Below are 23488 nucleotides of genomic sequence, written 5' to 3' on the forward strand. Positions count from 1 at the left end.
TGGGCTTAAAAAATATACTTGACACCTGTTTGCCTACTAGTCAGAGTGAAAAGTACTCCTGCCATCTCAGTTCCCTCTAGCCCAAGCAATTCTGTAGTGCATTTTCACTGTCATGAATTTTAACTGTCAGTCTTCTATTTAGCATACTTTTAAATAATAACTTGCTGTCTTTCTTGTGTTTTAACTTCTTGCCTTTTCTGGCTTCACTCCATTTTTTCCTCTCTCTCAATTACTATATTATAGTGTGTATATTCTGGTTTTCAGTGGCTGTTTCCTCTTTTCTTTCTCTTCTCCTCTCCCACTCCATCCCTTTCTTTCTCTTCACTTACACTGTATGCACTATTCTTTCCAATTTCGTTTGTCTGTCCCACTCAACTGCCATATTTTCTCTCCTTTCCCTCACCCACACTCTCTGCTGATCCACTCCCTCATCCATGAAAACTTTATCAGACACTGAAGAGCTCCGTTAGACAAGAGAGTGCAAATAAGATTAGAGACTGTCTTGTATGTTGCCCCACAACACAAATCCTCCTCCATCTCTCCTATATGCTGGGAAAGGAGAGAATATTTAAATTACTACAAGGATGTGATTCCTGAATGTTTAGGGACTCCCGCTTCCCACTAGTAGGCTTATGATAAATTTGAGACTTCACCCTAGGATAGTAGAAGGGAGAATGAGCATTTTCTTTCTCACATTCCTCTGCTCCCAACACAGAGTCTCCCTTTGGCTCTAAGGATAGGGTCTCTGCTAATCTACCCCTTTCCTAGCCGCCTCCGTGTTTTTGTTGTCATAACTTTCCCTTGCAGTTGCTCTTAGATTTGCCAAGCAGCAGAGATTATGATATGATTTTTGTCAGCTTCATTGTTGCTCACAGGATTCTGAATAGCAGCAATGGAAAATTGATGAGACTGGTCATCTGTCACATGACAGCTGGGCAAAGCTATGGGCAACAACAGAGGGATTGGAGTTGTCTGTCTGCAGACTTAGAAACGAGTACTTTATTGGTTTACATTTTGTGTAGATTTGAAAGTTATCTTTGAAACCACGAGTGCTAGAAACTTTTTAAAAAGAAATTTTTAAATCCTGTGAAAGTCAGCAGGATTTCTCATCCAGGAAATTTTACCACTCATTCTGAGTGGATTTTTCAGCCCTTATTGTGCTGGGAGAATTGAATAGTTCTTTATTGCTTTAGAAATTGGCCTTTGGTTTATAGTTGTCCCTATAATGCAAATCTTTCTGGTGAAGGGGATTAAAATTTACCAGTGTTGAATGGCTTGTTCTTGATCATATTCTGATGCTTTCTGGGACATGTGGGTCTTAAGGGCATATGTTTACTCTGGTGGCAAGTACTGTATTATTGGATTAGGGTTAACAGGTCTGGTAAGTAAATATCTCAGGCCAAAGTATCAAATCAAGGCCAGGTTACTGGTGTCCAAAAGGCATTACCCTCTGATATGACTGCATGGTGGTCTCTATAAAATGAGTGGGATGTCTCAGTCCAGTTGCTGATTGGTCACTGTTCCAGTTATAAATGAGACTAACTGGCAGAGGCTAAGGATTGAATGGACTGCTGAAGCTGGATGATGGTGGTGCTTCCCTGTATATAGCTGAAATTACCCCATGTGGAAAAAGGTACATTAATGCTGCCTAAGATGTGACTACTCTGTAGAGTGAGGAGTCTGAGCTTTCAGTCTGGCACTTTCCCCTGGTATTAACTCTTTAAAGAAAGGTGATTCTTCTCTGTCATGCTGTAGTACCACATAAAGGATTCCGGGGTCTGTTTTGAAACTAAAAGGGTTGATCTACATACATTCATTCATTCATTCATGCCCGTCACCCCAACCGGGGTATGGGCCGCCAACAACAGATCTCCATAGTCTTCTATCCTGGGCCATTCGCTCCAGCTGGTTCCAGGTATAGCCCATTTTTTTGCTATCAACCTGAAGGTCGCGTCGCCAGGTATTTCTTGGGCGGCCTCTTTTCCGCTTGGACAACATGAAGCCTACTCCCTGTGTGTGGTGTGCGTCGCTCTCTTCATGTCCTGAATACAGCAACAGCTCTCCTGTCAACAGTCGTCTCTGTCCAGCTTGCGTCCATCTTGTCTCGCTAATGCCTAGTAGGGTCAGGTTGTTGCTCCTCATCTCTGCTGCAACCTGCGCCGTCTTTCCTGACTCGTACATGGTCCTCACATTCCATGTGCCGATGGTAATCCTCCTGGCTGCAAGAAGGGTGATCGGCTTAGTGGCTTCCTCGCGGCTTTCACCACCCAGCGTCATGCATCTTCGAGTTGAAGACCCTTCTTTTTCCAGGCTAAAAGTCTCTGTTAACTCTATTGTTGGCGTTTCTGTAGCAAGCTGATTTTTACAGGGTGGAGTTGCTAGCCCCACGCCCAACCCTCCTCCTTTACCCTGACTTGGGACAGGCAGATGGCCCCAAAGGACCTCTCTGGTGGAGTTGATCTACATACAGCTGAGCAGGAAACAGGCCACCTGACTGTCTTATACGTTAGCTGGTTGGGAGGTCAGAAATAGATGAGAATAGTAGAGGTGGCATGGTCTTTGGTGACTAGAGCATGCGACTGGGAGCCAGGAATTTTGGAGTTCTAATCCTGTCTTTTCCACTGATTTGTTGTGTGGCCTTGGATAAATTGCTTCCCCTCTCTGTTTCTACGTTTCTCAACTTGTAAAATGCAGATAATACTTAGCTGCTTGCCTTATGGGATGTTGTGAGGGTTAGCATTTGTAAAGGACTATGTATAATAGCAAAGTGTTACTATTATGGAAGAAAGACATGAGGAGGGTGACTTCAGAGTATGTCTACACTGCAGTTAAGTCTGTGCCAGCTGACTATGGCTCCTGGGGTTGTTTAATGGCAGTGTAGACTTCTAGGATTGAGTGGGAACTCTGAGATCCTCCCACCCTGCAGGGTCCTAGAGCCCAGGCTTCAGCTTGAACCCCAAAGTCTACACTGCAATGAAACAACCTTGCGAGCCCAAGTCAACTGGCATGGGCCAGCCGCAGGTCTCTAATTGCAGTGTAGACATACCCTCAAAGTACAAATGCATCCTGCTCATCTTCGGAAATCGAAGTGAGAATTACAGTTTAATTTGACGTACAGTTGTGCACAAATGGGAAACATATCAAACTTCCCCATCCACTGCCTCTAATCAGATATCTTCCTGGGGCTGGCATATGGTAGGATTCAGCTGATGGCAGCAAGCAGAAATGAGAGGTAGGGCTGCATTCAGTTTAGCTAAAACTTAAGATTTATGCAAATTAGAAATCATAGAGAACTGGGTCTCTTTTCTCACCCCCAACTTCTAGACAATGGGATTTTTCCCTGCAGAAGACTTCTGTGCTTTGTTCAATTTACGTGTAAATATTACTGGGGATGAAATTTCCATTTCCTTTCAGAGATTTAAAGATCTTGCTTGCAGGAATGTTTCCTGATAGTTAACCATCTTCTTGTCCCATGTTACTCTCATGTGTGCAACCCAAAGTAGCATTGTTCCTTTTTGTTGCCATATCACATTTTAAACTCAGTTTTCTTTCCTGCTGCTCTGGTCTCCTGGCACTGCTACTTTCCAAATTTCACCCTTCCATTAAATAATCTTTGTTCTGATATTTCCCAAGAGAGATTAGCTGCTGTCTTTCCAGACTGAATTCCATTTTTTATTTCCTGATCATTTTTCTTCTGGAAGACTTTTCATATTGCCTTTTTCTTCTGTGGTGTTAGCAACATTTCTCAGTTTAGTACTTTCTGTTAATCATAACATGCTGCTTACCTCTTTTCTGTATAAATATTGAAAAACCTGGACTAAATACAGATCTCTGCTGTATTCTGTTAGATCTCTTCTATAACTTGATATGTTCATGTTGACAAGTCTGCATTTACTGTCCTTGAGCCACTTTTCAAGCCATGTGGAAGTACAGCTGTCCAAGGCAGTTGGAATTCAGTAGTATTTAGTCAGACACTGCTTATTACCCCTTATTGTAGTCTAGATATGTCTGCTTCATTCTCTTTGCCCATCAAGAGCTGATCCTACACCACTGAGGTATGGCAGAGTTATGCCATTGACTTCAATGGGAACTAGGTCAGCCTCTGATGTTGTGTGTAAAAAAACAAAAACAAAAAAACCCAAAAACAAACCCTGGTTGGCTTGAGTGGTGCAGTTTGTTCTCGGTAATCAGGGTGGGCCATTTAAATAATTGATTTTAAAAAGAAAAATCATTAATTTAAATCCAGGTGCGGTAACTTATTTGAATATTTGTGCTACTGGAATCTTCGATTATAAATTTGAATTAATTACTGTAAATTATAAATACTTTTTAAAAATGCCACTGCTGATAAGGTGCCTTATCTGAATTTTAGAAAACTATCTGCAAAAAACAAAATATTGACAATGAAGGCCCAGCCCCACAAACACTTACACAGGTATATAATTAAACTCACACAAATAGTCCCATTGACTTCAATGTGACTGTCTACTCATTTGCTTTGTGTTTGCAACATTAAGGGCTAAAATTGTATTTTTATTAAAAAAAAAATGCTTATTGGCAAACCAACACAGCTGGAGGGGTTAAGAAGTGCAGTGACCACAGTCAGCCCTGCCTGCTACACCTGTAGTGCCTGTCAGGCCTGTAAGATCAACTGCTCTCACCTGGAGAGAAAAAACATGCTGAGCCAGGCTACATCTATTTCTTTCTGAGTCCCTCCCAATATGCTATAAAAGCCTCCATGGCCCACAACTGTTTTTCTGCATATCCAGTAGATTAAAAGCCATGGCTGGCATTAGGGGTAGAATGCAGGGCAATTGCCTTGGGGCCCCATGTCACAGGAAGCTACACAAAGCTAAGTTGCTTAGGCTTTGGCTTCAACACTGAACGGCTTGGGTTTTCTGCCCCGAGCCCCAGTGAGTCTAACATCAGCCCTGCTCTCTGCCCTGACCCCTGCTGCGGGGCCACGGACCCCTGGTTGAGAAACGCTGGTCTACACTCTATGTTGGTATAACTATGTTGCTCTGAGATGTGGAAAATCCACACCCCGAGCGACAACTTACCTATGCTGGTGGGAGAAGCTCTCCCATCTGCACAGGTAGCATCTTCACTAAGTGCTAGGGTTGCTGTAAATGTAGACAAGCCCTGAGTAGGACTGTGAGTCAGAGCCTCCCTAGAGGGAAGGCAGAGAATCATAGAATTGGAAGAGACCTCAGGAAGTCATCTAGTCCAACCCCCTGCTCAAAGCAGGACCAACACCAGCTAAATCATCCCAGCCAGGGCTTTGTCAAGCTGGGCCTTAAAAACCTCTAAGGATGGCGATTCCACCACCTCCCTAGGTAACTCATTCCAGTGTCTCCACCCTCCTAGTGAAATCTTGTTTCCTAATATCCAATCTAGACCTCCCACACTGCAACTTGAGACCATTGCTTCTTGTTCTGTCATCTGCCACCAGTGAGACTAGCCAAGCTCCATCCTCTTTGGAACTCCCCTTCAGGTAGTTGAAGGCTGCTATCAAATCCCCCCTCACTCTTATCTTCTGCAGACTAAATAAGCCCAGTTCCCTCAGCCTCTCCTCGTAAGTCATGTGCCTCAGCCCCTAATCATTTTTGTTTCCCTCTGCTGGGCTCTCTCCAATTTGTCCACATCCCTTCTGTAGTGGGGGGACCAAAACTGGACTCAATACTCCAGGTGTGGCCTCACCAGTGCAGAATAGAGGGGAATAATCACTTCCCTCGATCTGTTGGCAGTGCTCCTACTAGTACAGCCCAATATGCCATTGGCCTTCTTGGCAACAAGGGCACACTGCTGACTCGTATCCAGCTTCTTGTCCACTGTAATCCCCAGGTCCTTTTCTGCAGAACTGCTGCTTAGCCATTCGGTCCCTAGTCTGTAACAGTGAATGGGATTCTTCCATCCTAAGTACAGGACTCTGCACTTGTCCTTGTTGAACCTCATCAGATTTCTTTTGGCCCAATCCTCCAATTTGTCTAGGTCACTCTGGACCCTATCCCTACCCTCCAGCATATCTACTTCTCCCCCCAGCTTAGTGTCACCTGCAAACTTGCTGAGGGTGCAATCCACGCCATCCTCCAGATCATTAATGAAGATATTGAACAAAACCAGCCCCAGGACCAACCCTTGGGGCACTCCGCTTGATACTGGCTGACAACTAGACATCAAGCTGTTGATCACTACCCGTTGAGCCCGACAATCTAGCCAGCTTTCTGTCCACCTTATAGTCCATTCATCCAATCCATACTACTTTAACTTGCTGGCAAGAGACTGTGGGAGATGGTATCAAAAGCTTTGCTAAAGTCAAGATATCACATCCACTGCTTTCCATATCCAGAGAGACAGTTATCGCATCATAGAAGGCAATCAGGTTGGTCAGGCATGACTTGCCCTTGGTGAATACATATTGACTGTTCCTGATCACCTTCCTCTTCTCCAAGTGCTTCAAAATGGATTCCTTGAGGACCTGCTCCATGATTTTGCTGGGGACTGAAGTGAGACTGACCTGTCTGTAGTTCCCCAGGTTCTCTTTCTTCCCTTTTTTAAATATGGGCACTATATTTGCCTTTTTCCAATCGTCCGGGACCTCCCTCAATCGCCACGGGTTTTCAAAGATAATGGCCAGTGGCTCTGTAATCACGTCAGCCAACTCCCTCAGCACCCTCGAATGCATTAGATCTGCACCCATGGACTTGTGCATGTCCAGCTTTTCTAAACAGTCCTTAACCTATTCTTTCACCACTGAGGGTTGCTCACTCCTCCCCATACTGTACTGCCCAGGACAGCAGTGTGGGAGCTGACCTTGTCTGTGAAGACCGAGGCAAAAAAAGCATTGAGTACTTCTGCTTTTTCCACATAATCTGTCACTAGTTGCTTCCCCCTCTCATTAAGGGTCCCACACTTTCCCTGACCACCACCTTGTTGCTAACATACCTGTAGAAACCCTTCTTGTTAGCCTTCTCATCCCTTGCTAGCTGCCACTCCAATTGTGCCTTGGCCTTCCTGACTACACCCCTGCATGCTCTAGGAATATTTTTATACTCCTCTCTAGTCATCTGTCCAAATTTCCATTTCTTGTAAGCTTCCTTTTCGAGTTTAAGCTCACCGAAGATTTCACTGTTAAGCCAAGCTGGTCGCCTGCCATATTTGCTATTCATTCTGCACTTCTGGATGGTTTGTTCTTGCGTTCTCAGTAAGGCTTCTTTTTAAATACAGCCAACTCTCCTGAACTCCTTGCCCCCTCATATTAGCTTCTCAGGGAATCCTGCGCATCAGTTCCCTAAGGGCATCTAGTCTGCCTTTTTGAAGTCCAGAGTCCATATTTTGCTACTCTCCTTTCTTCCTTTTGTGAGGATCCTGAACTCAACCATCTCATGGTCACTTCTGCCTAGGTTGCCACCCTCTTCTACTTCCCCTACCAATTCTTCCCTGTTTGTAAGCAGCTAGTCAAGAGGAGCACAGCTGCTCGTTTGTCTGTGCATTGGTGTATTGCTCTCCCAACAGATGTCAGGGTGATTGAAGTCTGACACCAGATTGCCTGGGTTTATCAGGGACAAGCTGCAGGAAGGGATGTCCCATCAGGGAGAAAGAGTGAGGTCTGAGCTGGGCCCAAAGAGTGGGTGGACGAATAACTTCACAGGGGCTGAGAGCTGACTCCCTTTGTTTTTGGCCTGTGATTTTTTGGACCTGCTACCCCAGAAAGTGAGGTCTAAATCTGGCCAGTGGGCTGAGCCATAAGTAGGGCCCTACCAAATTAACAGCCATGAAAAATGTGTTGTGGACTGTGAAATCTGGTCTCCGCCTGTGAAATCTGATCTTTTTTGTGCTTTTACCCTCTACTATACAGATTTTACGAGGGAGGCCAATGTTTCTCAAACTGGGGATCCTGACCCAAAAGGGACTTGCAGGGGGGTTGCAAGGTTATTTTAGGGGGGTTATGGTATTGCCACCCTTACTTCTGTGCTGCCTTCATAGCTGGGCGAGCGGCAGCTGTTGGCCAGGCACCCAGCTCTGAAGGCAGCGCCCCACCAGCAGCAGCACAGAAGTAAGGGTGGCAGTACCATACTTCTGTGCTGCTGCCTTCAGAGCTGGGTGGCTGGAGAGTGACGGCTGCTGACTGAGGGCCCAGCTCTGCAGGCAGCAGCGCAGAAGTAAGGGTGGCAATACTATATACCATGCCATCCTTACTTCTGCGCTGCTACTGACGGCGGCTCTGCCTTCAGAGCTGAGCTCCTGGCCTGCAGCCACCGCCACTCTCCAGCTGCCCAGCTCTGAAGATAGCGCCGCCTCCAGCAGCAGCACAGAAGTAAGGGAAGCTATACCGCAACCCCCCACAATAACCTTGTGAGCAACCCCCCACAACTCCTTTTTGGGTCAGGATCCCTACAATTACAACACTGTGAAATTTCGGATTTAAATAGCTGAAATCATTAAATTTATTATTTTAAAAATCCTATGTCCATGACTTTGGTAAGGCCCTAGCCATAAGCTATCAAAGCAGGCTGGATAGCATGTTGGGAAAGCTGAGGCAGAGTGACTGCAGCAATGTGCTACACACAGTTTCTTGTCACTTCAAGGAAGAATTGCTTCAGGTAACAGTGAAAAGTTGTTTAGACTTTCAATACATCAACAAAGTTATTGTGAACTTTTTTCTACACACAAACTTTCAAAAATAGGAGCCTAAACATAGGCTGATAAACTCACATTTAGGAGCTGAAGTGATTTTTCAAAAGCACCTAAATGATTTAGGAACATAAATCCTATTGATATCTAACTGTAACCCGTAATGGAAGAATATACCTTTATTGAAGCATTTAGGCGTTCTTGATTTGTGGAAGTTGACTATATTGGAAGGTAGTATTGGTTGCAAATATAATTGGCTATTTGGTTATCAAAAGAATGTTTGAGTTCTTGTTGGTCTCATAAGAAGAATGTTAATGAGGCCCTGAACTTTGAAACTGATGAGATCATATGGACAAGGGATTGATATTGTGAGATGTAAGTGGGGTTGGGATGTATTTTTGTTACTCTAGATGGTACCAGGAAAGAGTATGACAATGGATATGATAGCAGAGTAGTCCCTACAGGTTTTAATTTCTAACTATGAGGACTGTTCTTGAAGGGAAGAAATTTGGGGTATGGGTGTATAATACAGGTGATCACTAATATGGACTGAAACAGAGTTAAGTTAATAAGAGACAATTAAAATCCCCAAAGATGAAATTGGGTTAAACAGAGCAATCACAGAACATTTAGAAATGGGACTAATTATTTTGAAATAAATATAATTAAGACTATTATAAAATAATTTTGTAGAGAAGTTTGTGAAAAATAATAAAAAATCAGCTGTGGGCAAAGGCTGCAAGCTAATCAATGGGCAAACAGCCATGAGCAGAAAAGTACTGAGGGCTTGTCTGTATTGGGAAAATGCTTTGTATAACCAAGAAGACTTAGTCCATAATGTGGCAAGGATGGTCACATTAAAATGGTGTTAGCTGGTTGTGGTTAACCCTAAGATCCCTGCTAGTGTTAACCACAGCCAGCTAATGTGTTTTTAAACGCAAGTGTCCTCCACCCTAAGAGCTAAGTCAAGCTTACAAAGGTTATTTCACGTTTTCTAATCCGATGCATTCTCTGTGACTGTAGACATACATTTAATTAGCCTTTCTGTCTTAGAGTAAGTGATCAGATATTGGCCAGACAATTTTTTAGGGAGCAATTACCCCCCACCCTGATCATTTTGCTCCTAGGGACAGAGGTTGCCTCATCCTTGTGCCGCCTCTGTTGCTACTTGTGATTGTATGTAGTGGGCCTGGTATCCCATACAATCCACTTGAAAGCATGAGAGTGACATGATCAGGTTGGGCAAGGAAGATCTTAATGGCTACCTATGTTTCTTTGCGATCCAAGAGGATGCTAGGGATGCCAGAAAAGTGCATAAACTGGAAATAGTCAAACTTTACTCCTCTTTTTCTGACTCAAGCATAATGGCAGGCATGGGGAAGGCTTGGGTATATTTCTTCCAAGAAGGAGCATCAAAAGAACAGCCAGTTCAGTTTTACCTTCTCTGGATACTTTTCCTCTTCACCTTAGTATTTAATTGTACCTATAAACAAACTAATCTGCAGAAATATACCTAGTTGAATAAATAAAGTCCTATATAGATGACAGGTAACTGACTTGCAAGGTAGTAATTTGCCACTTGAAATTGATGGGTCTGCTGCTCTCTAGGAATACACCTTAAAAATTTTTCCTGCTCTGCCTTTTCTTTGTCTTTACAGGTGCTCTCAAAATGCGCATTCTTAGTCTGCAGACGTACTGCTTCATATTGTGAGCTAGTTAAGAGTCTCATAAGCTATGCATAGTCAGTCTTTGGCTGGAAGCCATCCAAGGAAACTTGGTGTACATCTACACAGCACAAAAAACCCCATGGCAGCGTGTTTCACAGCCCTAGTGAACTGAATTGGGTGTGCTGCTGCGATGCTAAAATTAGCAGTGTAAACATTTGGTCTAGCCTGGGCTCTGAGACCCTCCCCCTTTGCTAGGTTTCAAAGCCCAGGCTCCAGTCTGAGCCTGTACATCTACAGTGCTATTTTTAACCCCATAGCATGAGCCCTGCAAGTCCAAGTCTCGCTGCTGAGGGTCTTTTTTTGCTGCATAGCCATACATTTAGGGTTCTACTGAAAGTGGTGTTGGTAATTCATTGTCAGCTTTTTCTCGGTCAGTACTGAACTAGTGGGGACCCTATGGGGTTGAAGTACCAGTCTTTTAGATGAGATGTAAAATTGAGATTCTGAATGCACTGATTATTAAAGACACTTGTGGCACTTTTTGCAGGTGTCATGGTGTTAACACAGTTGATCTAGGCAAATTCCAGATTGTATCAATTCATTTTGTGTCTCAGTTTTCTTTGCGGTTTTAGGAGAAGTATTTTAAGGAATATCTACATTACAATTTTAAGTCTACCTGTGTTAGGTTGACTTACATCCACTGCAGTAGTCACTCTAGCATAGCCATGAAATTGACAAAAATTATGGCCAACAGCGGATGTAAGTAACCTGCAGTGTCTGCACTGACACTGCATTGTCCTAACTACATCGACATAAGCCCTGTGCCAGCGGTTCTTAACCAGAGGCCCAGGGCCCCTTGGGGGGCTGCCAGCAGGCTTCATGGGGTCTGGCAAGCAGGCCTAGGGTTAGACTTTCTGGGGCCAGGGCAGAAAGCCAAAGCTGTGCCACGCAGTACTGAAGCCTGGGGCCCTGAGCCCTGCCACACGGGGCTGGGGCTGAAGCTGAAGCCTGAGCAACTTAGCTTTGCACGGACTGCTGTGGTGTGGGACCTCAGGTAATTACCCTGCTTGCTACCCCCTAACTCTGGCCCTGGCTTTTGTATGCAGAAAAACAGTTGTTGTGGCACAGGCCTCAGAAAGGAAAAGGTTGAGAACTCCCACCCTACGCCTCTCGTGGAGGTGGTGTTATGTTGGTGTAATAGAGCACTTATATTGGCAGGAGCAAGACTGTAATGTGGACACTGACATAGTTTCATAGATACTAGGACTGGAAGGGACCTCGAGAGGTCGAGTCCAGTCCCCTGCCCTCATGGCAGGACCAAATACTGTCTAGACCATCCCTGATAGACATTTATCTAATCTACTCTTAAATATCTCCAGAGATGGAGATTCCACAACCTCCCTAGGCAATTTATTCCAGTGTTTAACCACCCTGACAGTTAGGAACTTTTTCCTAATGTCCAACCTAAACCTCCCTTGCTGCAGTTTAAGCCCCTTGCTTCTTGCTCTATCCTTAGAGACTAAGGTGAACAAGTTTTCTCCCTCCTCCTTATGACACCCTTTTAGATACCTGAAAACTGCTATCATGTCCCCTCTCAGTCTTCTCTCTTCCAAACTAAATAAACCCAATTCTTTCAGCCTTCCTTCATAGGTCATATTCTCAAGACCTTTAATCATTCTTGTTGCTCTTCTCTGGACCCTCTCCAATTTCTCCACATCTTTCTTGAAATGCGGTGCCCAGAACTGGGCACAATACTCCAGTTGAGGCCTAACCAGTGCAGAGTAGAGTGGAAGAATGACTTCTCGTGTCTTGCTAACAACACACCTGTTAATGCATCCCAGAATCACGTTTGCTTTTTTTGCAACAGCATCACACTGTTGACTCATATTTAGTTTGTGGTCCACTATAACCCCTAGATCCCTTTCTGCCGTACTCCTTCCTAGACAGTCTCTTCCCATTCTGTATGTGTGAAACTGATTGTTCCTTCCGAAGTGGAGCACTTTGCATTTGTCTTTGTTAAACTTCATCCTGTTTACCTCAGACCATTTCTCCAATTTGTCCAGATCATTTTGAATTATGACCCTGTCCTCCAAAGCGGTTGCAATCCCTCCCAGTTTGGTATCATCTGCAAACTTAATAAGCGTATTTTCTATGCCAATATATAAGTCGTTGATGAAGATATTGAACAGAGCCGGTCCCAAAACAGACCCCTGCGGAACCCCACTTGTTATACCTTTCCAGCAGGATTGGGAACCATTAATTGCCAATTATGCACCCACCTTATAGTAGCCCTATCTAAATTGTATTTGCCTAGTTTATCAATAAGACTATCATGCGAGAGCATATCAAATGCCTTACTAAAGTCTAGGTATACCACATCCGCCACTTCTCCCTTGTCCACAAGACTCGTTATCCTATCAAAGAAAGCTATCAGATTGGTTTGACACGATTTGTTCTTTACAAATCCATGCTGGCTATTCCCTATCACCTTACCACCTTCCAAGTGTTTGCAGATGATTTCCTTAATTACTTGCTCCATTATCTTCCCTGGCACAGAAGTTAACCTAACTGATCTGTAGTTTCCTGGGTTGTTTTTATTTCCCTTTTTATAGGTGGGCACTATATTTGCCCTTTTCCAGTCTTCTGGAATCTCTCCTGTCTCCCATAATTTTCCAAAGATAATAGCTAGAGGCTCAGATACCTCCTGTATTAGCTCCTTGAGTATTCTAGGATGCATTTCATCAGGCCCTGGTGACTTGCAGGCATCTAACTTTTCTAAGTGACTTTTAACTTGTTCTTTTTTTATTTTATCTTCTAAACCTACCCCCTTCCCATTAGCATTCACTATGTTAGGCATTCCTTCAGACTTCTTGGTGAAGACCGAAACAAAGAAGTCATTAAGCATCTCTGCCATTTCCAAGTTTCCTGTTACTGTTTCTCCCTCCTCACTGAGCAGTGGGCCTACCCTGTCCTTGGTCTTCCTCTTGCTTCTAATATATTGATAAAAAGTTGTCTTGTTTCCCTTTATTCCCGCAGCTAGTTTGAGCTCATTTTGTGCCTTTGCCTTTCTAATCTTGCCCCTGCATTCCTGTGTTGTTTGCCTATATTCATCCTTTGTAATCTGTCCTAGTTTCCATTTTTTTATGACAGGATTCAGAGTAGCAGCCGCGTTAGTCTGTATCCGCAAAAAGAACAGGAGTACTTGTGGCACCTTAGAGACTAACAAATTTATTTCAACATAAGCTTTCGTGGGCTACAGCTCACTTCTTCGGATGCATAGAATGGAACACACAGACAGAAGATACTTATACATACAGAGAACATGAAAAGGTGGAAGTACCTATACCAACTCTAAGAGGCCAATCAATTGAGATCAGCTATCATCAGCAGGAGAAAAAAAACCTTTGAAGTGATAATCGAAATGACCCATAGAAGGTGTGAGGAGAACTTAACATGGGGAAATAGATTCAGTTAGTGTAATTACCCAACCATTCCCAGTCTCTGTTTAAACCTAAGTTAATTGTATCTAATTTGCATATTAATTTGAGTTCAGCAGTCTGTTTTTGAAGTTTTTTTGTTGTTGCAAAATTGCCACCTTCAAGTCTGTCACTGAGTGATTAGAGAGGGTGAAGTGTTCTCCACTGGTTTTTGAATGTTATGATTCCTGATGTCAGATTTGTGTCCATTTATTCTTTTGCGTAGAGACTGTCCGGTTTGGCCAATGTACATGGCTTCTGTCTGTATGTTCCATTCTGTGCATCCGAAGAAGTGAGCTGTAGCCCACGAAAGCTTATGCTGAAATAAATTTGTTAGTCTCTAAGGTGCCACAAGTACTCCTGTTCATTTTTTTTATATGACTCCTTTTTATTTTTTAGATCATGCAAGATCTCGTGGTTAAGGCAAGCTGGTCTTTTGCCACATTTTCTATCTTTCATACCCAGTGGAATAGCTTGCTTTTGGACCCTTAATAGTGTCCCTTTGAAAATCTGCCAACTCTCCTCAGTTGTTTTTCCCCTCAGTCTTGATTCCCATGGGGCCTTACCTATCAGCTCTCTGAGCTTACCAAAATCCACCTTCCTGAAGTCCATTGTCTCTATTTTGCTGTACTCCCTTCTACCCTTCCTTAGAATTGCAAACTCTATGATTTCATGATCACTTTCACCCAAGCTGCCTTCTACTTTCAAACTCTCAACGAGTTCCTCCCTGTTTGTTAAAATCAAGTCTAGAACAGCTTCCCCCCAGTAGCTTTTTCAACCTTCTGAAATAAAAAGTTGTCTGCAATGCAGTCCAAGAACTTATTGGATAGTCTGTGCCCCGCTGTGTTATTTTCGCAACATATATCTGGATCGTTGAAGTCCCCCATCACCACCAAATCTTGAACTTTGGATGATTTTGTTAGTTGTTTAAAAAAAGCCTCATCCACCTCTTCCACCTGGTTAGGTGGCCTGTAGTAGACTCCTAGCACGACATCACCCTTGTTTTTTACCCCTTTTAGCCTAACCCAGAGACTCTCAACACTTCCGTCTCCTATGTCCATCTCCACCTCAGTCCAAGTGTGTACATTTTTAATATATAAGGCAACACCTCCTCCCTTTTTCCCCTGTCTATCCTTAGGCCGACATAAGCTGCCTTATAGACCAAGTCTTACTTCCTGCCATAAGTTGTTGGGTAGCATTGCTTTGTGCTGTTAAACAGCAGCTGCCTTCTTTTATGACCAATTAATCTTGTTAAAGCATTGTGGGATCTCTGGGTTTGGAAGGCACTATATAAGTGTAAGATATTTAGTACAAGAAGCTTTCTGTTTAGGAGTCTACTGTTAAATTCTTGAGAATGTTAGCAGGACTTGTTCAGGTTGTATGAGTGTCATTATTAAGTGCAAATCCTTCCCTCTGAACATCCGGTGGAAGTATGGGCTCTAGTGACTCATGACTAAGTGCAGTAGGAGTGACTCATGACTAAGTGCAGTAGGAGTGAAGAGGACAAGGACTGGAGGAGTGGTGAACTATGGCAGAGTTAACATTGGGGAATCCACTTCCAGTGTTTGCAAAATCTACTTGCCAACAGGGCATAGGAAACGTCCTTTGGTGAATGGTGGTGGGGAGAGGAAGGAACTAAACTATCAACTTCTGCAGACTCTAAGCTTTCATTTAAAAAAAAAATGCTACCATTTATGGCTGTAAAGAGCCTCCCATATGCAAAATGAATATGAATCAATGCTGTTTTTGATTCTGAAGTCTGCAGACCACTCTAGTGCTTTGCGCAATTGTGAAACTGACAAGAATCATGTTAGAGAGGTGTGAGAGGTAATGTTTTAGTGCACCAACTTCTGTTAGTGAAAGACACTTTCAAGCTTATACAGAGTTCTTCAGGTCTGGGAAAGGTACTCAGCATGTCACAGCTATATAGAAGGTTGGTGTAGATCAGGGGTCGGCAACCTATGGCACACGTGCCAAAGACGTAATGGCATGATGCTACCTGCCGGAGTCCTGGCAGGCAGCAGCGTGCCATTTAAAGTCCTGCCTGGCCCGGCCCACTCTTCTCCGCCCTCTGCTCCCCCACTCTCGCGGGGGCAGAAGCTTGGTCCTGCCGGCTCCCCTGCCTCTTCCCGCAGTGTGCTGGGTTCCTGCCCCTCCTCCGCCTCTCCGGCCGATCAGCTGATGGCCCTCGCGAGGGAGGGGGTCCGGAAGGAGCAGAGGCAGCGTGCTCGCTACTCCAGTTGGAGGCAGAGAAGAAGCGGGGGCAGGGCCTTGTAATAGGGGCATATCTCCTCAAGCCCTCTACCCTGACCCCTCTCACACACCTCCCAGCCCTCTGCCCTGAGCCCCACAGCCCTGCACACCCCCCAGGCCTGTCGCCTGAGCCCTGTGCCCCTCACCCCCCCCCCACCGGCCCCTGCCTTGAGCCCTGTACCCCCCTCATACACACCCAGCCCTCTGCTTGACTCCTTCACACAAACCCCCACGACCCCAGCCCTGACTCTGGCACACACCCCACCCCCCCACCCCCACCCTGAGAACCAAACGGGATCTCCTGCACAAACCCATTTCTTTTTTCGCTGAGAGGTGTGAAAAAACACCCCCCCGAGCGATGCAAGTTTCAGCACTGTAAAGTGGCAGTGTAGATAGTGCTACAGCGCTAAGAGCCACGCTCCTAACGCTGGTAGCTATTCCCCTCATGGAGGTGGTTTTATTACAGCAATGGGAGAGCTCTCTCCCAGCATTGGAGCTGCAACTGCACAACCACGTTAAAGCGCGTTGGCTGTGTAGACATAGTCAAAGTCTCATGGATAAATAAATAGTAGCGTTGTTTATAACTAAAGTGCCCTTCAGAATGCCCTCCTTTGGCAAGTCTGTGATTCTGCTTTTTTGGGGCAGGAAGTTTGGAGAGCATGATACAATCGCAAATCCTGCCCAGGAAATAGTAAATGTCAGATGACATCCATTTGAAGATTGTTGCTGTATTTCATAACTGAACAAAAACGAGAAGTATCTTCATAGCTTATCCAACATCTGTCTAAAGCCATCCATCTATCTATCTAGCCATTCTTGGATTGCTAGCTTTTTTAACAGTAGTTTTCCTGCTCACATCATAACCACAACAAACCAGAAAGTAATCTTTAGATTTTGTCCATTGCCTCTTAGTGTGACTGTTATATTTATAACAGCATTAACAAACTATACTTAAAGTGTTAATGTTATGAAGGTTGCCTTTGAAACTTTAATTCAACCCCCTTGTATGTATGCATTTTAGGGCTGGTCAATACTGAAAATTTACATTGGCATAGCTATGTCTGTCAGGAGTGTGAAAAATCCACACCTCCGAGAGATGTAGTTATGCTGACCTAACCCCTGATGTAGACCATGGTAGGTCGACAGAAGAATTAGGCAGACAGTGGTAGATTGACGGAGCTACAGCCTCGTGGGAAGGTGGATTACCGATGCAGAGGGGCAAACCCCTCCTGTTGGCATAGGTAGTGTCTACAGCAGTGGTCTCCAATCTTTTTATGCACAAGATAACTTTTTGAATTTAAGATCAACCCAGGATCTACCTCTCTCCTTCCCCGAGGCCCCTCCCCGCTCACTCCGTTCCCCCCTCCCTCTGCCGCTTGCTCCCCCCCCTACTTTCACTGGGCTGGGGCAGAGGGTTGGGGTGTGGAAGGGGGTGCAGGCTCTGGGCTAGGGCTGAGGGGTTTGGAGTGTGTGTGAGTGGGTGCCATGCTGAGCCTGGTGCAAGGGGTTGGGGTGCAGTAGTGAGGGGTGCAAGCTGGGGAGGGAGTTTGGATGCAGGGGTCATATGGTTACACTGCACCTAATCTCATAGAATCCACTGGACATTTCATGAGTTTTACTTTTTATTAGTGTAATTTGTGGTTTAAAGATCCAAAATCCTTCAGGGATTGTCATATCAGTGTAACATTCTCAACTGTGGGGTGTGCATTGTCTGAGCCTGGGATGGGGTTGGGGTGCAGGAGTGAAGGGTGCAAGCTCTGGGAGGGAGTTTGGCTGCAGGAGGGGGTGAGGGGTATGGGCGCTGGGAGGGAGTTTGTGTGCAGGATGGGGCTCCAGGCTGGGGCGAGGATTGGGATGAGGGATGCGGGCTCTGGGAGGGAGGCGCTTACCACAGGCGGCTCCCAGTCGGCGGGGCTGAGGCAGGCTGCTTGCTTGCCATGGCCCCACGCCGCCCCCAGAAGCGGCTGGCTGCTGGCACGTCTCTGCGCCCCCTGGGGGGATGGGGCAACGGGTTTCTGTGTGCTGCCTGCACCCGCAAGTGCCACCCCTACAGCTCCCATTGGCTAGGGAGCTGTGGGGACAATGTTGGGGGCGGGGGCAGCACATGGAGCCGCCTCCCCCTGCCCCCAGGGGCCACAGACACGTGCCAGCAGCCAGCCGCTTCTGGGAGCGACGTGAGGCTAGGGCAGGTACGCTGCCTGTCTCAGCTCTGCTGCGCATTCGTACTTTTAGTGGCCAGAGATCGCGATGGACTGGAAGATGCTCCAGGATCAGTTGAAGCAAGGGACTGCAGGAAGAGAGAGGATGGTTTTACATATAAAGCAGTTGAAATACCACCCAGGAGAACTGGGTTCTATCCCTAGCTCTAGTATAGACATGCTATGTGATACTGGGCATGTTACTGAAAGCAGTGTTTTGACAGGTATCTGGGTGTTCCTCATCTTCTGGGTGCCCAGTTTGAGTCAACTGGGCTCTGATGTTCTGAGTACTCACAACTGCAACTGAATTAATTGGGAGCTTTGGATGCTCAGTGTGTGTGGTCCCTGGAGCAGTGATATTCAAATTGTGGGTCTTGACTCAGAACTGGGTCGTGGAATGGAAGGGACTGGGTTGTGGCGGCTCTGGTCAGCACCACTGACCTGGCCGTTAAAAGTCCCGTCGGCGGTGCTGCCCAGCTAAGGCAGGCTAGTCCCTACCTGTTCCGACACCGTGCTGAGCCCCAGAAGCAGCCAGCAGCAGGTCCGGTTCGTAGGCAGGGGGGCCACGGGGTTCCGTGCACTGCACCCATGCTCCCTGTGCACTGACTCTGCTGGGGGGGATGGGGGGCGGTGTCTGCGGGCAAGAGCTTGTGTGCCTCCACCTAAGAGCCGGACCATCCATAATCCATAGGGCAAGGAGGAAAACGCTCTTCCATACTGAAAGCTGAGAAGGCTGTGAAGTTTCCTTTTGTTGTGGAGGTTTTACACATGCATTTCTTTTTCTCCCCTCTCCCAGAGGATGCCAGCCCCCATCAGACTGCGGGAGCTGATCCGGACCATCCGGACAGCACGAACCCAAGCAGAAGAGCGAGAAATGATTCAGAAAGAATGTGCTGCCATCCGGTCATCCTTCAGAGAAGAGGATAATACATACCGCTGCCGGAATGTGGCAAAACTACTGTACATGCACATGTTGGGTTATCCTGCGCATTTTGGACAGGTAGGGTTAGCTGGAACTTAGCTCCAATTCCTGTTGTCTTCTGTTAAGGAGAATTTAGTAGCTTTTGGAGTCTGTCTTGGTTTGTTTTCTTCTGAATCTGGGCAAGTTTGTTCTGCCCATGTAACTGGTATACATTCTAATTGTAATCTGTCCATCCTTAATCAAGGCTTGTATAAAAATGTCCTGAATTTCATGACAATGTCCAGCCTGCGGTACTGTCTGGTAACTGGGTATGGTGATTTCTGTGTTCTGTGGAAAGGAAATGTGGGAATTTCCAGACTGGATCAGACCAGTAGTCCATCTAGCCCAATATTTTCTCTGATGGTGGCAAGTGCCAGTGGAAGGGATATGAAACCCCATAATCAACAAATAGGCACTCATCTGCTTATATAGGAAGTTTCATCATAACCCCAGGCGGGCAGTGGGTGGTTTGTGCTCTGAAACAGAAATACTGTTACGCTTTTATTCTAGCTAATGTGACTGAGAGAATATTTTATTAACCATATACATGTCTAATTCATTTTTTAATTATCCTAAAGTCTTGGCTTCTGTCTTGTGGCAGAGAGTTCCACTGGTTAATCGTGGGCTGGATGGGGGTGTGGTGTGTGAGAGAGAGAACGGAAGGGGGAAGTTCTTGTTCTACAGAACACTTCTGGTTGGAGTTGTTGCTTAATCATTGTGACAAAATCATCTTCATGCCATAAAGCTTCCTGTTGATTGTATCTCCGCCTAAGCCTCTAATGCTTGCAGAGGCTTTCCTGGCATAACTACACTTCAAAAACCCAGGCATATTGGTGGAACCCTTGAGGCTGCTTCGTGTCTCTGGTGTAAATTCATCCTTGATCAAATTTGCAAACACACCATGTGGCTGGTACAGTAAATGCGTTCAAGCAGAACCAAATTCCGAAATGCCCTGATGATGATAGACAAGTTGGAGGCTGCAGGAGTGAGGTCAGACTGTTCTAGTAAACATAAAATTATCCATCGTGTAGCTGGGTAGTTCATTTCCTCTCCCAGGATAGAGGGATGTATCAAGCAGTTGTAGCTATTGTATTAGAACAAGTTTATTTACATCTTGTCCCATTCATACCTTCCTAATATTGCTACTGCATGTAACCAAACACTTTGGTTAAACTGTGAAATTGATTGCCACGGGAATTCATTCCAACTGAGAACGTAACAAGATTCAAAAAGGGGTTGGATATCTTTATAGGTATCAAGAATATCCAGAGTTATAATTAATGAGAAATTTTGAAAGGGATATTAAGCTTTATTGGGCTCAATGCAGCAGTAACTAGGTGAAATTCTCTGGCCTGTAATATGCTTGAAGTCAGACTAAATGATCTTATGGTCCATTCTGATGTTAAAACCTATTAACCTTGTAGTTCAGCGCTTAAGCCAATTTCTAACTATAAGAAACCAGGATAGGATCTATGTAGGAGGAAGCAAAGGAGACGACTCTCTACTGTGCCGGGGTGTGTGTGTGTGTGTGTGCGCACACATGTGCGCTCGACCTCCTGCTTTGCCCCAGACCCCGCCCCCACTCCACCCCTTTCCCCAAGGCCCCACCTTGGGCCCACTTCTTCCTGCCCCATTCCACTCCCTTCCCCAAGCATGCCCCGCCCTCGCTCCTCTTCCCCCCCCCCCCTCCGTGCCTCCTGAATGCCACAGCTGAGGCACAGGTGGGGTGTGCTGGGAGGGAGGGGGAGATGCTAATCGGCAGGGCCACTGGTGGGTGGGAGGCGCTGATCGGGGGGGCTGCCAGTGGGTGCCTATGGGGGGAAGGTTACTGCCTATTGTGGAGTTCTTCCACCTTCCTCTGAAGCATGTGGTTCTGGTCACGATCTGACAGAGGGTAATGGACTAAATGAATCTTGGGTCTGAGCCAGTGTGGCAATTCTTATGTCCCTGTGGTTGCCACAAGAAAATGGTGGGGCCAGTAAGCTGGGAGGGGAGATTTCCACAGGAGGCTCTCAGGGTCAGTAATAGGCAAAGCTTTGACCGCTCTGCTCTTTAGAGAACTGGGAGTTACATTGCAAAATGCTGGCTCTATGAAGGACGTGTTCTCTACTCTTTGGCCTGCAGATGTCAAGTGAAGAGTGCTCCTGCTTTGTGTCAGGATCAGGGAACTGCTTAAGAAATGTACTGCCCAGCAGTGGAATCCTCTTTGATAGGGGTTCAAGACTTTAGCATCCCAGGATAGGAAGTTATTAGCGTGCAGAGGGATAAGTCATACAAGGAGAAAATGAGTGGTCTTGTGAAGGCCTGGGTTTGACTTGGACTGCAGTTCCCCTCTTGCTCAGTCCCCAGATGTGATCACATTCCTGGCATCATCAGCTTGAGGTTTGGGGGACTTGGAGCTGGAGGGGGTAGCCAAAAAAAAGAGACTAACATGGAAAAGGTGCCAGAGAAGGTGAAGGGCAGAACTGCTTCCTTCCAAGCCTACCTACATGTCTTGCTTTGCTGACATTCCAATTAGAAAAGGAAAGCAGAATCTGTATTGTCTTTCCTCTAAGTGAAATGGATATGCTGGTGTCAAGGTTTCTTCCATTCACTAGATCTGGTGAGAGCTTCAGCCTGGTTATGTTACCGAATAGAGCTTTGCATGAAGCCAGTTTGTGTTTACATGACACTGAAGCTCACCAGCTATTTCTCAAGATGAATTTTAGCAATCAGATATTTCACATACACATATGTCTGGAATTAAACCTCAGAGTGCTCTTTTATGATTACTTCATTGTGCCTTTATAGCTGGTTCCCAAAGAGGGAAGACTTGAGCTGTCCGCCCCCCATCTCTCTACATAATATAATTAAATTTACTATCCCTGTGGCAGGAAAAAAACCACAGCAGCCCAACACTGTAGCATTTAATTTCAGAAAGGGGCAGTACACAAAAATGAGGAGGTTAGTTCAACAGAAATTAAAGGGTACAGCGCCAAAAGTGAAATCTCTGCAAGCTGCATGGAAACTTTTTAAAGACACCATAATAGAGGCTCAACTTAAATGTATACCCCAAATTAAAAAACATAGTAAGAGAACCAAAAAAGAGCCATCGTGGCTAAACAACAAAGTAAAAGAAGCAGTGAGAGGCAAAAAGGCATCCTTTAAAAAGTGGAAGTTAAATCCTATTGAGGAAAATAGAAAGGAGCATAAACACTGGCAAATGAAGTGTAAAAATACAATTAGGAAAGCCAAAAAAGAATTTGAGGAACAGTTAGCCAAATACTCAAAGTAATAGCAAATTTTTTTTTTAAGTACATCAGAAGCAGGAAGCTGCTAAACAACAAGTGGGGCCGCTGGATGATTGAGGTGCTAAAGGAGCACTCAAGGACGATACGGCTATTGCAGAGAAACTAAATGAATTCTTTGCATTGGTCTTCACGGCTGAGGATGTGAGGGAGATCCCCAAACCTGAGCCATTCTTTTTAGGTGACAGAGCTGAGGAACTGTCCCAGATTGAGGTATCATTAGAGGAGGTTTTGGAACAAATTGATAAATTAAACAGCAATAAGTCACCAGGACAAGATGATATTCACCCAAGAGTTCTGAAAGAATTCAAATGTGAATTTGCAGAACTAACAACTGTAGTCTGTAACCTATCGTTTAAATCAGTTTCTGTACCAGATGACTGGAGGATAGTTAATGTGATGCCAGTTTTTAAAAAGGGCTACAGAGGTGATCCCTGCAATTACAGGCCTGTAAACCTGACTTCAGTACCAGGCAAATTGGTTGAAACTATAATAAAGAACAATATTGTCAGACATATTGATGAACATAATTTGTTGAGGAAGAGTCAACATGGTTTTAGTAAAGGGAAATCATGCCTCACCAATCTACTAGAATTCTTTGAGGGGGTTAACAAGCATGTGGACCAAAGGGATCCAGTGGATATAGTGTACTTAGATTTTCAGAAAGTCTTTGACAAGGTCCCTCACCAAAGGCTCTTAAGCAAAGTAAACTGCCACGGGATAAGAGGGAAGGTCCTCTCATGGATTAGTAACTGGTTAAAAGATAGGAAACAAAGGGCAGGTATAACTGGTCAGTTTTCAGAATGGAGAGAGGTAAATAGTAGTGTCCTCTAGGGGTCTGTACTGGGACCAGTCCTATTCAACATATTCATAAATGATCTAGAAAAAGGGGTAAATAGTGAGGTGGCAAAATTTGCAGATGATACAAAATTACTAAAGATAGTTAAGACCCAGGCAGACTGCAAAGAGCTACAAAAGGATCTCTCAAAACTGGTTGACTGGGCAACAAAAT

The 23488-nt window shown here is 45.2% G+C and overlaps 1 protein-coding gene across 4 annotated transcripts in view; it reads left to right on the top strand.

The window, feature by feature from the left end:
- Nucleotides 1-23488, top strand: part of AP1G1 (adaptor related protein complex 1 subunit gamma 1) — a 94957-nt gene that overhangs the window by 2637 nt on the left and 68832 nt on the right. For all 4 annotated transcript variants that reach the window (XM_039502811.1, XM_039502809.1, XM_039502812.1 and 1 more), the window contains exon 2: nucleotides 19025-19228. In XM_039502811.1, the coding sequence (XP_039358745.1) occupies nucleotides 19028-19228 (201 nt within the window). In that variant the 5' untranslated portion in view covers nucleotides 19025-19027. The remainder of the gene's footprint in view (nucleotides 1-19024; nucleotides 19229-23488) is intronic.

This window comes from Mauremys reevesii, linkage group 16, assembly GCF_016161935.1.
Source record: "Mauremys reevesii isolate NIE-2019 linkage group 16, ASM1616193v1, whole genome shotgun sequence".
Taxonomy (NCBI): domain Eukaryota; kingdom Metazoa; phylum Chordata; order Testudines; family Geoemydidae; genus Mauremys; species Mauremys reevesii.